This window comes from Mobula birostris, chromosome 4, assembly GCF_030028105.1.
Source record: "Mobula birostris isolate sMobBir1 chromosome 4, sMobBir1.hap1, whole genome shotgun sequence".
In the NCBI taxonomy this organism is placed as follows: Eukaryota; Metazoa; Chordata; class Chondrichthyes; order Myliobatiformes; family Myliobatidae; genus Mobula; species Mobula birostris.
In genome coordinates this window covers 158360215-158377448 of record NC_092373.1, presented here as the reverse complement: position 1 = coordinate 158377448, position 17234 = coordinate 158360215, and the positions used below count along the sequence as shown (strand labels likewise).

General features: G+C 39.9%; 1 protein-coding gene across 1 annotated transcript in view; it reads left to right on the top strand.

The window, feature by feature from the left end:
• Positions 1-17234, top strand: part of adamtsl7 (ADAMTS-like 7) — a 553762-nt gene that overhangs the window by 64674 nt on the left and 471854 nt on the right. The window contains exon 2 of the mRNA XM_072256321.1: positions 5662-5734. Coding sequence (XP_072112422.1) covers positions 5662-5734 — 73 coding nt within the window. The remainder of the gene's footprint in view (positions 1-5661; positions 5735-17234) is intronic.

The window sequence follows — 17234 nt, the reverse complement described above, 5'->3', positions numbered from 1 at the left end:
ATCCTAGGGAAATTACTTATATATATCCTGATATCCGTTGTTCTTTAAACAGATGCTTTCCTACAACTTTTGTGGTACTTCTCTGGGTGTCCATGATTACCATTGCAACAGGTGGCCAAAAACTATTTCACTCATGGGCTCCACAATGGAGTTATGCTAGAAGGTCTCTAAAGTGGATGAACAGACATTGTGCATGTTGTTTGGCAGTGAGTGGCCCTACAATTGCTGCTCCCAAAGCAATTTAAAAGATGGAGAATTACCCAATCATCTTCAATCCAGCTGAATGGTGCATTGTCATTTTGAACAGTCAATTTTCAATTCCTCCACAAAGGACTAAAAGACTGTTGTTCAGAAAATTATGTCATTCTCTGTGGCCCAGCTGCAGAAACTACATTGGAAGTTGGTGGAATTAAATGCAAAATAACATAGATCGATGCAAAATGACACAGAATTGCTTGGCAACAGGTTTTACTTCTGACCTAAATAGATTTTTAATTGTATTTATTGTAATTATTTCTATTGTATTCAAATAGAACATTCTGTGTTGTGCAAATAAACTCCTCAGCTTCCATTTTTGGAATAAATAAGAGCATAAAATTAGAAGGGGCACAGATAGATTGAATTCACCTTGTCTTTTTTTAAACCAGGGAAAAGGAATCATAAACTAGAGGGCAGAGGTCTAAGATTAGAGTTTAAAAGACACCTGAGGGGTAATCTCTTCTCACACAGGGTGGTATGTACACCCAGAGGAAGCAGCTAAGACACGTACAATAACAATATTTAAAAGGTATTTGGACGGTACATGGATAGGAAAAGTCAAGAGGGACAGGAACCAAATGGGACTAACTTAGATGGACGCCTTGGAGAGCATGGCAAGTTAGGCCAAAGGTACTGTACTAATTAATAGAGTAATCTTAAAAAATCAAATTTAAATCTAAATTAACTCTGTTTTGTGCACAACTGATGGTTTGTTGTGAGCCAAGCCTTCAGCATATCAAGAGCAAAGGCATATCAGGATACCCTAAAAGGTATGTAACACACATAAAGGTCAGCATTTCTTCTTTTCTAATTCACTTAAAATCTTTTTTTTATATAGAATATATGTGTAGACCATAAAATCTCAGGTTTGAGGGAGTGAATTGTACATTTCTCCCCTGAGAACTAAGTGGCTTCTTTCAAACAGATGACTGAATAATTCCCTTGGTTATCTTTGGGTAGAATAGTTTCATTGCACTATTGGTTTTGTTTATCTATGACCAAGAATTTCCTCTGAGCTGCATCTGTTTTCCTTTCATAGCTTTACCAGATGTGCTGCCAAAATGCCACTTGCACGTGTGAATGGTATTTAAATACACTGTGGTGGAAAGGGAAAAGTTCCGGGGAAATTCCTGGATGAAGCATTCGCCTGCTTTCCTGATAATTATACTGATATTGATTAAGTCAATATAAGCACAGAAATGCAATTGTATTAATTCACACTGATACAATTGTATTTCTGTGCTATATTGACCATCCTGTTGTACAAATTACTATAAATTGCGCATTGCACATTTAGGTGGAGATGCAATGTAAAGATTTTTACTCCTCATGTATGTGAAGGATGTAAGAAATAAAGTCAATTCAATTCAACTTAGTCATTCTCTCATACTATTTACAACCTCAGTATTAACAATCTTCTTCATTTGGCAAATCAATGTAATTCCATATGTTATGCGAAATATTTATGTATGAATACACATTAGCAATATGATGAGGCTTGTTGATATAGCTTGGAGCCCCATTTAGCAATGGACATCCTATTTTATTCTATAGTTCAAACAGTTACTGAGATAAGTACAATTTAATCTCCAGCTCGAGAATCCCGAAAGTTTTAATTTCATTCTATTTCAAGTTGCTGAAGTTGTATGAACCATTCTCAGCATGGTGGGAGGTAATAGGAATGATACAGTTTGACTTGGAGATTTGGAAAAGGATTCAGCAAGTAGTTCCAAGAACAACAGAGAATGATATAATTGTCGATCAGTCCAATTGTTTTTTTTATATAGTTTTGGCATTCTTAAAGTAGAAAGTGATGATGTGGCTGCCAGGATGTCGCTGACTAGTCACTCCCTACTGGGTGATCATTAAATAAGACTTTTGATGCAGTTTTTAATTGCATCTGCAGTTTTACTTAGAAATGTTGTTCTGCATTAAATCATAGCACTCAGCTTGATTGATAGAATATATGACTTGTATAAATATTAATCTGTTATTCAAGGATAATTGTTAATAAAATATTTCTTTATGTTGGTTCATTAAAATATAATAGCTCTGGATATCCTCAGGAGGTTTCCCACTCCACTGCTTCAAACTAAATATAATCGCCCCTTAGGATCTCGCAAAGAAGAATTTCTCTGCAGTTCTGCTGACCTCCTGCTGAGCTAAAACAGATAATCGACATGATCCCCGTGAAAGTTCTGAACGACTTTTAATAGCCTTTGCGTGTTTGCTTGCAATTGCACCAAAGCGTTCGCAAAGAAACGTGTCACTGTTTTTAATGGTTCGCAGGGTCTGCTACGCACTGCTGGCAGGCTGATGGTGTACAGTTGGAACCACCAACCAGAAAATGTTGCACGCTGCAAACTGGTTGATCAGGTGAGTGATTGCCTTCTACACTGTTTCTAAATTTCCTCTGAGGTTCTTCTAATCTCCTGTTGTAGCTTTGGCATGAAGCTGACTGAATCTCTACTGAAAAGGTATAAGCAGCCAATTTCAAGCCATTTAGGCATTTTCATTGCTCCCAAATCGAATCCCTTGGACTGTTAAGACTTGAATATCAAAATATTTCAATTTAGTTTTCAATGATCGCAATATTCATTTGGTTATTTATTAGTGCCTGTGTCATCTTCTCGTTGCTGCAAAACCATGACTATTTGTCAGATCAACAGTTGATCTGCATCTAAGGAATCACTAATTCTCTGCCCAATTCTACTTAACCTTACATGGCACTTCCACATTACTGGCAAGCTCCAGGACCGCTCTACATTATTGCCTGAGCAGATCAGACCCTCTCAATCTCCACAATAAAATCCACCACTCTTCATTACTAAACTCAATGCACAGTTTTTCAAAACCAAATCTACCATTTTGTCCTTTAAAATAGTGAGAATTAAATGAGGACTGAACAATTTCATTTTATTGTAAATACAAATTAATGAAGATCAGTAGATTTGGAAGAACTGGTGAATTTAATCCCAAGTCATCAGACGCAGGGCAGAAGACCACTGCAGAAAGTCATATGTTCCCTCCTCGTTATTCTTACTTGATATAGACTTTTTGTCACTAATTTCATGTCAATCATTATTACCATTCTATTATTATGATTATGAAGATACGTAGTCCTCTTTTATTGTCATTTAGTAATGCATGCATTAAGAAATGATACATTATTTCCTCCAGTGTGATATCACAAAACACAGGACAGACCAAGACTGAAAAAACTGACAAAACCACATAATTATAACATATAGTTACAACAGTGCACAATACCATAACTTGATGAAGAAGTCCATGAGCACAGTAAAGTTCAAAGTTTCTTAAATGTCCCACATCTCACGCAGACGGGAGAAGGAAGAAAAACTCTCCCTGCCATGCCGACCACAATCCGACTCTGAGTCATCTGAAAACTTCGAGCTCTGATCAGCTCTCCGACACTGAGTACTGAGCACCATCTATGTCCGAACGATTCGACCTCCTTCTCGGTCGCCAAAAGCAGGCAAGGCTGGGGATTTTGAGGCCTACCCTCCGAAAGATTCCCGACCACACAGTAACGACAGCAGCGAACGGGCGTTTCAGAAAATAACAGATACGATATCATCTTTCATCTAATTTCCTTCCAAATCACATTACTGAAATCATTACATGACTCTTTAGTCACTTTTCAGAGACCTTGATAATGCAGTTTGCTTTGCAGAACCATTTAGAATAAAATGAAGTTTATTCTCATCCCAGCATAGTACCGATCATTCCCTCACTACTCTAGTACAGATGTTATTGTTCATTTTAGCTGAAATATTTGATATACTGTAAGTATAACTTTTTGTTCTATGTATTAATCAAACAGAATTTTTAAAATCAAAACTTCAAGTTCTGTTATTTCTTTTATAGCATGTACTTAGTGACCATTTTATTATGTACACCTGTACTCTGCTTTTTAATGCAAATATCTAATCAGCCAATCATGTGGTAGTAACTCAGTGCATAACATGGTCAAGAGGTTCCATTTTTATTTTAACCAAACATCAGAATGGGAAAAAATGTGATCTAAGTGACTTTGACTATGGTATGATTGTTGGTGCCAGACTGGGTGGTTTGAGTATCTCAGATGCTGCTGATCTCCTGGGATTTTGTATTGTGTTCGATTGTAGACTACACACAACAGTCTCCAGGTTTTATGGAGAATGGTGCAAAAAAAATTCATTCAGTGAGCAGCAATTTTGTGAGTGGCAATTCTGGGTTTCCGGTCAAATGACGGCACACTTGGATGCAGCGCCTTCTACGGGGCCAACCAAAGATGTTATTGTCTTTTTTTTTTGAAGTATTTTTATGACCACTCAACCCCACTGGACATTAAGACCTTTAAGTACTGCAGGTCTACCCCATTAGTGAGAAACTGAAGGAGCTGGACTTGGTACAGGTCATGCCCCTGCCTGCATTGGAGAGTCGAAGTTGGTGTGCAAAGGAAATGTGTAGTCTAACAGCGATCTTGGTCATTTTTCCTGTGATTACAAGACTGTTGTACATTGCTAATGGGGAATGCTACAAATCCAATTCACTGCTTTGTTGGCAAACAGCGGCGGTGGTACTGTGGGGTAGCTGTGGCGAAGACTGGGACTCGGGCTGCAGTATTGCAGCTGCCCAAGGAGGAGGCGTAGGAGTTGGTGCAGTCCACTGAAGTGCTGGAGCCATGTGACGTGGCATACATGTTGGAGTTGGTGCTGCTCTCCAGTGTTCACTCCCTCGGCAGAAGACAAGATGTATTATGTTTGACTTCAACATTCATGGACTGAGGGACTTGGACTATTTTTGTTGTGTGACTATTTTACTCCTGTCTTATATGTGCTATGTGTGCCATGTGCTGTGTATAACTGTTGGCAAATGGTGTTTTGCACCTTGGCGCTGGAGTAATGTTGTTTTGTTTGGCTGCATTCATATATAATTAAATAATAATTGAACTTGAATTTGAAATTGCCTTGTTAATGAGATATGTCAGAGGAGAAAGGCCAAACTGGTTCAAACTGACAGAGAGGTGACAAATTTGTGTTACAACATTGTTGTGTGGAAGAGCATCACTGAATGCACGGCACTTCGAGCCTTGAAGCAGATGTGCTACATCAGCAGAAAACCGTGAACATACACCCAGTGGCTATAATAATGTTTCCACCTCAGTCATTCCTGCCAAGACGCTTGAGTGCTGGTTTGGTCGTCACGTGGCATATGAGTAGATCATTCAGTCCTCTGAGCCATCACTGAGAACCTATTTACACTCATCTTGAACTAATTCGGCCTTTCACTCCAGCTTGCTTCTTTCTTCTCCTCTGGCATTTCTCTATTTCATGTGTCTCTGTAACCAAACCGAGAAAAATAAGCCTTGATGGTTGTTATTTTTTTTTGCTCCTAAAGGTTGATTGTAACCGGAATCATTTTCAGCTTACAGAGGGATGCTGGTATTGTTACTGGAAATGCAAGCGGATCGGTGAGTCTCTTCACCAACATCAATGTTGCTACTGTAATAACTCTTGCGCTGTATCCTTCCTTCTGAAAACCAGCCAAAGTTGCTACACAAATGATGGACACAAAGGAGAACAGCGTGAAGTAGCTAAGGAGAGGCCACCGGAGTAACCAAGGATGTGGATGAAAACTTGTAGACAAGAACTATAAGGTCCTAAGGTATAAGAAGAACCTATGGGTGTGATAATGGAGGGTTATGACAGACTTTGGGATTGATATTGGAACAAAAGAGATTACAAACTAGGCTAAAGCTAATCAATAGATAGGTTAGGATAAATGTCGATAAGCTGATTTTAAATTCCGCCATGTAATGATAATTATGTATGGTAATTGATAAAATCCAGTAATCATGTGCTTATTGTCAAAAAAACATTTGGTACAATAACGTGAAGGAGATCTGCCATTCTCACCCAGCATGTCTAATGTGGCTCCAGCCCCAGCAATGTAAACCATCTTGTGAGCAGGCTTAGCAAGCCTCCTGTTTAGCAAGCAGTTGGAGATGGGAATAACTACTGGCCCTGCTGCTGATGCTCATATCCTGTTAATATAAGAAGGCCAAGGAGAGTTCAGTATTTGACAGTTATAATGGTGTTAGTAGATGCTATAATGGTGTTAGTAGATGCAAATAAGGATTGAGGGGATTCAATATAGGAACAAACATGGGTAGCAAAGTTTCATATAAGATCTGAAATAACATTGCAGAGGAAAGGCAGATGGGGTCAATGTTCAGTGCATATTGCTGTATGTGTTAGGCACGAAGATCTGCTGGATACAATTGAAATAGTTCTATCTGACAATACCGAGGAGTAAATCAATCTTAAGTCATTTTATGTTGCTCGTTATTCACATGCTCTTGATTAAAGCAGGCCAGAGATCTTGATGCAGGATTGTAGCTTTATCCACTTTATAAATCTGATACCAGCGCTACCTTTAAAGACAAACTACGAAGAGCTAGAGAATGTCTTAAGCTGCAAGTAACTTGCTAGCAACAGGAATTCTGCAGATGCTGGAAATTCAAGCAACACACATCAAAGTTGCTGGTGAACGCAGCAGGCCAGGCAGCATCTCTAGGAAGAGGTACAGTCGACGTTTCAGGCCGAGACCCTTCGTCAGGACTAACTGAAGGAAGAGTGAGTAACTTACTCTTACTCTTACTCACTCTTCCTTCAGTTAGTCCTGACGAAGGGTCTCGGCCTGAAACGTCGACTGCACCTCTTCCTAGAGATGCTGCCTGGCCTGCTGCGTTCACCAGCAACTTTGATGTGTGTTGCAGTAACTTGCTAGCAATGTTTAATCAGCTTGATATTCATTGAAAGTGCAGGTCAAATGCAATGTTGGCATTTATTTCAAGGGGAATAGAAAATAAAAGCAAGGAGATGATGCTGAGCCTTTATAAGACACTAGTCAGGTTGCACTTACAGTATTGTCAATGGTTTTGGGCCTCATGTCTCAGAAAGGATGTGTTACCACTGGACAGGGTCCAGAGGAAGTTCACAAGAATGATTCCAGGAATGAAGGGTTTAACATAAGACTGTAAGACATAGGAGCAGAATTAGGCCATTTGGCCAATCGAGTCTGCTGTATATGCGGAGCGTTTGGCAGCTTTGGGCCTGTACTCACTGGAATTTAGAAGAATGCGAGGGAGGGAGGTCAGCGAGGAAGGGATCTCATTGAAACCCACTAAATATTGAAAGGACTAAACAGGGTGGATGTGGAGAGCATGTTTTCTATGGTGGGGATATCCAGAACTAGAGGGCACAGCCTCAAAGTTGAGGTACAATCCTTTAGAACAGAGGTAAGGAGGAATTTTTTTAGCCAGAGAGTAGTAAACCTATGGAATGCTCTGCTACAGACTGCGGTGGTGGCCAAGTCCATGGATATATTTAAGGCGGAAGTTGATAAGTTCCTGATTGGTCAGGGTATCAAATGGTATGGCGAGTAGGCAGGTGTATGAGGTTGAGTCGGATCCAGGATCAGCCATGATGGAATGGTGGAGTAGACTCAATGGGCTGAATGGCCTAATTCTGCTCCTCTGTCTTATGGTCAAGTACACTTGATAACTAAGAAATCTCTTACTGCTGTTTAAAAGAAAAAAAAATTACTGATGTAAATATAATAAACTACGTAGGAACATGCACAGTTTAAACAGATACATCTCCAACAATGTTGCACAATATAAACTTTTAACTGCTCAAGTGAGTTTTCAGCTGAGAGAATTAACTTGAAAACAAAAAGTTGTAGATATTGGAATCTGAAATGAAAGCAGTAAATGATGGAAATGTTCATCAAGTCAGGCAGCACTGGTGGAAAGTTAAGGTCAACCTTACCTGTTAAGTATTTCCAACATTTCCTGTTTTTCTTTCAAAGCTAATTTACTTGGGGAATACACTTTTTAAAAATATATTTGTGTGTGGATTTAAATGTAGATTAATGTTCTGTATGCATATTCAACCACATTACTCACACGGCAGTTACTCAACCCAGTTTAAAAATGATTGAAAAGGGAAGTTAGGGGTGGTGAAGAGAGGAGGTGGAGGATGGTGAATGCGAATGAGGAAATAGAGAAGAGAAATGGATGAATATGTAGGAAAGGCAGCAAAAAGGAGAAGAGGCAGATTTACAGACGAGAATAGTCGTTGGTGGGCAGAGGAAACACAGAAGTTAGACAAACTTCATAGGTCAGGCAGCATCTGTGGGAAATGGATAATGGATAATTTGAATAGAGATGCTCCATCTAGAGGACGAATGTAGCTGGATGTGAGGCTGAGGTGGAGGAAATTTGGTGCATGAAGCAGAAGGATCTGGCTCCAGCAGATTATGTAAATGTACAGAAATGTATCTTAAAGAAAAACAAATGGATGTTAAGTTAAATGTTCACATCCATAAAACAACAGATGGACCATTTAAAATCATTAATGCACTATGAAATATATATAAACATGAGCTACATCAACTGTATTTATGGGGAGAAGAATTAGCACAAATAACTTGAGGCATTCATTTCGAACTGCATCAGAAGACTAAAACAGCTGGAGCCTGACTCTTGCAGAAGAGGCAAGAGCATCTTGGAACAAGATTTGAATGGATGTGATTGATTGAGTAGTAATGATGATCATCAGAGGAAAAAAAATGATGAAACCTGTACTGAAGAGGAAGACTGGAGAGTGAATCATTAGAGATTGACGATGAAAGGCTAAGGAATTGGGCAGCATTTCTCTGGTCTGAAAGAAATCATCTGGGCAAGATCAAATTAGTCATTCATTGTAGCTAAAAAAAAATAAATTTCAAGTTGATTATTCTACTGCTTCATCATCCAATCCTACCTGGATATAAGACACCAAATTGCCTCATAATAAAGAGCAGGGTACAGCCAGGGGGAGAAATATAAAAGTGATGGGCACAGGTAGTTATATTTGTATGTATGGTTAGGAGGACGGAAGAGTGGAGGGATGTATTTTGAGAAAATTAATGAATATGTCACAACTAGCGTCACCAATAAGGCCACTACTTAATGCCCATCCCTAATTGTGACACAATTACAAGATGGTGATATCTACTGACTCACCCTGAAGAAAGCCATGAATTAGTAAGTAACTTTATTTTTAGACAATGTTTGAATGAAGAGTTATCTAGCACTTGTCTGATGTCTCTCCAAGGTTAGTAACTGATCTGATCTGCTGAATGCAACCAGTATTTTATGACTCAGTTTTGCTTTCCAGCATTTGCAATTTTTATTGGTCTCCACGGATAACCTCAAATGAAATTATTTTCACAGTGTTCTAATCGACACATACAGACTAAGTTGATCTTGCACAAAATTTCAAAACACATTTATTATCAAAGACTATATAAGTCGTTCACCTCTGAAATCTGTCTGCTTATAGTCAGCCGCAAAGTAAGAAACTCCAATAACTCAATTGAAAAGTAAAGGCCAAAAACCACTGGGGAGAGGGAGAGAGGGAGGGAGAGAGGGAGAGAGAGAGAGAAAGAAAGAGAAAGAAAAAACACATTGTGTAGAAGCAAGCCAGCAGCACCCCGAACCAGACTGAGTCCCGTACCTGCTCCTACAGCAGCCAGTGTAGGCCCAAGCCAAGCCTCAATCCCCAGTTTTCACTCCAGCGGGGCAGAAATCCAGCTCAGTTCACAGCCTCGGCACCGAGGAGAAAGGAATGAACGTTCACAGGACAGCGAGTGAAATCAGCCTGACCCTCGCCTCTGTACCTGACACTCAGTCTTCCAGTCTATCTGTGCTGGCATTTAAATTGTCCAAGTACTGAGTAGTGCCAAGTTTGAGGTCCTGGACGCTGGCACCCGATACGCCCGGGCCGCCCCTCCCAAAGCCGTTCTCAATCTCACCAAATCGTCTTGGTGCTTGGAGTAATTCAACTTTGCACCCAGGTTAGGTAGATGGGCATCGAAAATCTTTTGCATTGACTCCTCTCCAAATTACTCATTCCATCTCCGAAAGCTGGACGAACTCCATCCGTGAACCCGGTGAAGTTGCACCTCACAATGCCCAGCATGGCTCGTCCCCTGAGCCAGCCTTATTCTGCCTACCTCCTCATTGGCTGCGGCGATAGTTCACCACAATCTGCTTCATGAAAGATGGCATAAGTAATGTTTTCGTTGATTCTTTTGCCTTATGATTTACCAGTAAACTGTCACTCATCTTCGGTAGCGCCATCTTAAACTGAAAGGTTTCTCACATTTCGTTTACTTAATCAGCTTCCCAACATTATAACCACCACACCCCAATACTCTGTCATACTTTTGAAGTTACTGACTCCATGTTGGAGGGAAGTATTGCATTTCTAAACGTGATAAACTCCATTGAAATGATATCCAGTGTGTGAACTTGTGAACCTATTTAATAATTATTATTGTGATAGATAATCGAAGGAAACTGATAGACATACAGCACATAGAACAGTCCCTTCAGCTCATCATGTTTATGCCAACCATCAAATCCTGTCTATATTAATTCCATTTACCTGATACCAAAGGAGATCTGGGTTTACATATTTACCCTTAATTAGCTCATGGCAGTGTTCAGGAACAAGAAAGCTGATTGAATTTCTCTGCCCTAACACAATGACACTGTGCAAGTTATAGTGCATACTTGGAATTGAAGCCCAGTGACTCATTGCCTTGCTTTGCTTTGCTTTACTAAACCATCTGGGAATGTGAGACATTAAGATTCCATTCACACCACATGTGTGATATGAATTGTGCTTCTCTATCAGTAAGCTGGCAGTGTAAATATCGAGTTTGGTTTTGATCTCTCTCCAGAGAGAACTGGCTAACATCCAGTCCCAGGAGACAGTAATCAGGTACTGAGGCACCATTTTGTGACGGAGATAGTTGGAATGGCAGGGGTTTCTTGCAAATCCTCACTTATTACAGCGGGATTCAGGCCTTTTAACCCATCAGGCCTGAATCCCATCAATTTCATTCCTATTTTCCCTGAAATTCATTGTTGATCACATGTCCACCTATCTTTCATTCTTTTGATATTTACATATATTAAAACATAATTTACAGCCAATGAACCTGTTGGCTCATATGATGGACTGGCGGAGCAGACTTGATTAGCTGAGTGGCTCCTCCGTCTTACGGTCTTTAAGATGTGGTTTGTGATTAAAGCACCCCATGGAAACACTTGAGACAGAAAGAGCATTAGAACTCCATACGGTGCATGAAGATGGGATCAAAACCAGATTCCTGGAACAGTGAGGCAGCACTATTGGTTCCATAAATCAATCCTTGCCTGCCCTCAAAATATTTGCTTCTCTACCAGCTGGAGGCTTTGTTACAGGTCCAAAAGTGCAGACTCAGCTGGAATCTGGATCCATCTTCCACTCTCAGACAGGCTTAGCTGATTGTAAATCCATGGGAGAGCATCTCCTCCAGAATGTGGCCCTGGTCTGCTAGTATAACTTCAGGATAATTGATGGTTCCTGATGTAAATTCTGGCTAACTTGCAACTTAAGGGCAAGAGGAAACATGCTCAGCAAAAATCCTGCAAGGTGGTGACATCATACTTAGACGTCCCTGGAAAGCGCAGCGTTAAACGTGTGGAATAGAAGTGTCCATGAGCTGCACTTTTGGAGGGAAGCCAAGTGCATCATGTAGATGCTGCTATATTAGATGTAAAATCAAGTTCCTTCTCTCTGCAGTCATGTGAAGTAAGTGAAATAATATACAGCTAAGTGAAGTGGGGAATTAGGATAAGTGAGGGACTTTTGTTAAACCAAAGGAACCTTCAGAATCTTTAGATCACTTAAGAATAATAGAGACATCATTGATGTTCTGTGAAATTTTCATAAAAATCAGATTGAGGGTTGAGGTGTGGAGAAAAATAGTCTTCGTAATTATACTCTGCAGTTCAATGAGAAAAGGAGTTTATCTGGAACAAATTGTGCTATCGATTTATTTTTGGAGAATATGAATTATAGGAAAAGGAATGATTGTATGGGGGCCTTGGTGAGAATACCTGGAGTATTGGCACAGTTTTGGTCTCCTTTCCCAAGAAAGAATAATCTTGCCTCAGAGTGAATTCAGTGGAAATTCGTCGAGCTAGTTCCTGGGATGGTGACTTTGCCATATGAGGAGAAATTGATTAGATTAGGCCCATTGTGTTGAGAAGAGATCTCACTGAAATTTACAGAATTCTTACAGTACTGCATGCAAGGAGGGTGCACGAGCTGGTTGAAGAATCGAGAGTCAGGGATCACCTTCTAAGAATTCAGACTGAGAAGTAAAAAAATTTTCTTTACACAGAGGGTTTTCAATGTTTGGAATTCTCTGCCCTGGGGAAGATGGAAACTTAGCTATTAAATTGAATCAAAATAGAGATAGATTAATGAACATTAAATGAATCAAGGCATGTGGCAATAATGCCAAACAGGTGGTGCTGAGATAGAAGGTCAGTCGTGATCTAGATGAATGGCAGAGGAGACCTAAAGAGCCAGGTGGCCTGCTCCCTGCTCCTTCTTCTGATCACTGACATTGTATTTTTTTCCAGCTGACAATGGTGGCCCAATAGTTTAACAATGCATTACATGAATAAATTCCTGTCCCCACCATCACAGAACATTTTTGAGAGGCTGAACATTTCCTCATTCAGAAAGTGGGTTTTTCTCTGAAACACATTCGCCAGTGGGAATCTGCAGTTCCAATGACTGGGGTCTTCATGCTTCCTCTTGACTGGTATTGCCCAATGCAGATCCAGAGGTACACAAATATACCTTTGACTCTTGCATAAAAAGTGACAGCAGAAATTTACTTTTTAAATTTATTCACCCAGAGTGTGGGAATAGCTGGTAAGCTCACTTCTGTATTGCCCATCTCCAATTCTTCTTGATTCAAGTGACTTGCTAGGCATTTCAGAGGGCATACAAAATTCAGCCACCATCAGATTGCCTTGAGTCCAGAGCCACAAATGAACAGATGAACTTTCTGAAAAGAGCATCTGTAATTTACTAGGTTATTTGCGACGTTTTGGTAGTTGCATGTAACTAACGCTAACTTACAGATTTCAGAATTAATTTAAGTTCTCCATTCGCTCTGGATTGTTAATTTAATCATTGCACGATGTTACAAATCCCCTCTGTGATGGCAGAGTTAGTTTGACAGATTGCTCTTTAATCACTGTGTAGAAATTTGCAAATTATTATCTGGGGTATTGTTTTATATTAGTAATGGTAAATTTGTTAAAGCGTTCCAAATCTGGAACAGTATAAGGACATCTAGCTAACTTTCCTCTTTGACTCCATTCTTTAATTTTGTCATTTTGAGGCAAATATCTTGTGTTCTCCCTGATAGTTTCCTGTAGTTTATTCGGCCTTGAGGTGGAGCTATTCTTAGATCCCAAACTGAATCTTTAAATTAGAACTGCTGGAAATTCATCCTTTCAAAGAAAACCCTATGCTAAAAATATTTGCAACTCCACTGAGATAGAGGATTGATTTCTGTCTGTAGATAATTATCAGCCTCTGGGCGCCAAACTGACAGAATAAAACACAAATATGTAAATCCTGACAATCATTCATTGTTATTTAGCAGCAATACTCTATTGTTTTGATCGGTGGGACATTTCAGCACTTGCTTGGAACTTGCCGATCTGTGGCTGCTGAATGTTAAGAATAGGTATAGGCTGCAGCTTGAAGCAATGAGATCAAAGTTAAAAGTAAATTTATTATTAAAGTACATACATGTCACCATATACAACCCTGAGATTCATTTTCTTGTGGGCATACTCAATAAATCCATAATAGAATACTAACAACAATAGAATCAATGAAAGACCACACCAACTTGGGCGTTTAATCAGCGTGCAAAAGACATCAGTGTGAAAATACAAAAAGAAAGAAGTAATAATAATAATTAAGCAATAAATATCAAGAACATGAGAGGAAGAGTTCGTGAAAGTGAGTCCATTGGTTGTGTGAACATTTTAATGATAGGGCAAATGAAGTTGAGTGAAGTTATCCCCTTTGGTTCAAGAGTGGGATGGTTGAGAGTTAATAACTGTTCCTGAATCTGGTGATGTGAATCATGAGGCTCCAGCACTTTCTTTCTGATGGCAGAAGTGAGAAGAGAGCAAGTCCTGGGTGCTGGCGATCCTTCATGATCGATGCTGCTTTCCTGGGACAATGTTTTGAGTAGATGTCCTCACTGGTGAGGAGGCTTTACCGGCAATAGACTGGAACATATCCACTACTATTTGCAGGATTTTCCACTCAAGGGCATTGGTGTTTTCATATAGGCTCAGATGCTGCCAGTCAATATACTCTCCGCTATGCGTCTGTAGAAGTTCATCAAAGTTTTAGATGTCATGCCGAATCTTCACAGACTCCTAAGGAAGTAGAGGCAATACTGTGCTTTCTTTGTAATTGCACTTATGATGAAGCAATGTATCTTGCTGTAGTTTTACAAACCAGTGTTTACATTTTCCGATTTGTCAGAGGTTGACAAGCATTTTTTTTATTTCCAGCAGATTACAAGCATCTTCTATTTCCATTTCACATCACCATCATCTGTAGTGTTCTCCTTTTGCGATTCTGGGTGTTGGTTCTGCTTCTTTCTTGTACAGCTCCACAAGGACAATATCATGTTTCTGAACTCATCACTTTTTGATGAAAAGTCATCAATTTGACATGTTAATTCTGCCAATGACGCTAATGTATAACATAATGTCAAGCACTTTATTTCATCAATCATTTAATCTCTCATCATGCTGAATACATTCCCCCTCCCCCCACCGTTCTTTCTCCTTCAGCATCTTAAAATATACACATAATTAACCATTGCCAGGACTGGCAAAGAGTCAATGACTGACTTTAAAAAGTCCATGGGACAGCCCATGGTTGATGGACAGGGCTTTAGGAGCCCCTAGATCAACATTGGCGTTGGGCTGTGGGTGCTGCGTGAGTCAATATTGGAGGAGTGCTGGCCATGTCCCCCAGCTGATACTTGGACAGTCCCTGGGTTGATATGGGATAGTACTGTGGTGTTAACAGAGAGAGAGTGACCCAATTTAACATTGAAGATGGCCTAAGGTATGTTCAGTACCTGACATTAAGGATAGAGCTCCCTGGCTGTCTTTGGGATAATCAGCAGTGTTGAGAAATGCATCTCCTGCGTGCCTGATTTCCAGATCTGTAATATATTGCTTTCTGTTCACTTCCTACGTTTAACACGTCTGTGGTTCAGTTGAAGTCTTTAACATAATTTTGGTGTAGTGACTCCAAACATTAATGGGCAAATTTAAAACTGAAAAGCAAATGAGGTCATCTAATGTATTTTGTAGATACGTTTCCACATCCTTCATACTTTCTTAGCTAATTTGTGGAAGTGCAAGCTGCAGTCATATAGAGAAATGACCAGTGGATTGGTGCTGACAAGGTTGCTGACAAGGGAACGAACATGAATGGGCTAAATTCCTTCATTCTCTGCAGAAGCAATTATATGATTCTGCAGTAATTTCTAATATTGACCTGAGCTACTGTCTGGCTATGCTTTGTACAGGCTGTGCCCGTTTTGCAGTTTCCATTACTGTTATTGTCACAGATCATGCAGCCTGCCTGGGTTAAAGCGGTGATATACAGACAAACACTGCACCATTTGGGTCCATCCCTCGTGGTTGTGGGCGAGTGCCTGGGTTGTGGCAAAGCTCTCCCTGGTCCACTCTGCAATGTTTTCTGTCCATTTCTTCCTCAGTCTGCCCCTTTTTCTTGTCCCCTACACTGTTCCTTGAAGTATGGTCTTTGAGAGTCCACTTGATCTTGTCATGTGGCCGTCCCAACTCGGTTTCCTCTTCTTTACTGTGGACAACGGCAGAGAGAACTGCAAAGGAAGATCCAGTCAGTTGAAATGAGATGCTTCTGATGGCAATGATGACATCTCCTATTCCTACCATGTCTCAAATGACAAATAACGATGAACTATCGCCCAGCACGTGAGATTTCCTAGTTTCACTCATTTTCAAATGACTGTGGTTGTATGTATTACACAATATTGGTGAACAAAAATCTGTGCAACCTTGTACAAACTCTATTTTTCTGTATAGATTAGACTAGAGCATCTAAAGCCTCCACAAGATGTAAAATTACACAACGATTATTTGAGTAAATTGATGGATTAGCCGGTGATGTGACATACAAAGAGATAGAGTGGTAAAGAAGAGTTGTATGACATGCTTTATTTTATTGGTTGGGGCAGAGTCAGAATCAGATTCATTATCATTAAATGTGAAATTTATTGTTTTTGCACCAGCAGGACAGTGCATGACATTAAAAAAATTACTATAAATTACAAAAATAAATAAAGTGTGCAAAAGGTGAGTAATGAGGCAATGTTGATGGTTTATGGGTCATTCAGAAATCTGATGGTGAAGAGGAAGAAGCTGTTCTTAAACCATTGAGACATTAACTATAACAATCAGGGTATCATGTTGCAGCTATAAGGAAATGAAAGATTATACAGTAACACGTACAAAATACTGGAGGAGGAACTCAGCAAGTCAGGCAGGATCTCTGGAGACGAAAACAGTTGATTTTCCTACAGATGCTGGAAACAGTGGAACAACATACAAAATGCTGGTGAACTCAACAAGTCAAGCAACATCAGTGGAGGGGACATGGACCGTCGACATTTCGGGTTGAGATCCTTCAGGACAGGAAATAAAGAGGGGGATGGCCAGTATAAATGGGTTGGGGGAAGAGGTGGAGTAAGGGTTGACAGGTGAAAGGTAAATCCAAGTGAGAAAGGGAAAAGATTTGGTATATCCCTTATCTGCATATCACCCTCCTCTCACCTGTATTCACTTATCTCTTGCCAGCTCTCACTCCACCCTAGCCCTTTTACTAGCTATCTCCTTTCTTTCTTTACAGTCCTGAAGAAGGGTCTCAATCTGACATGTTGACTGTCCATTTTGTGTGTTATACCCCTATAGAACTTTGGTT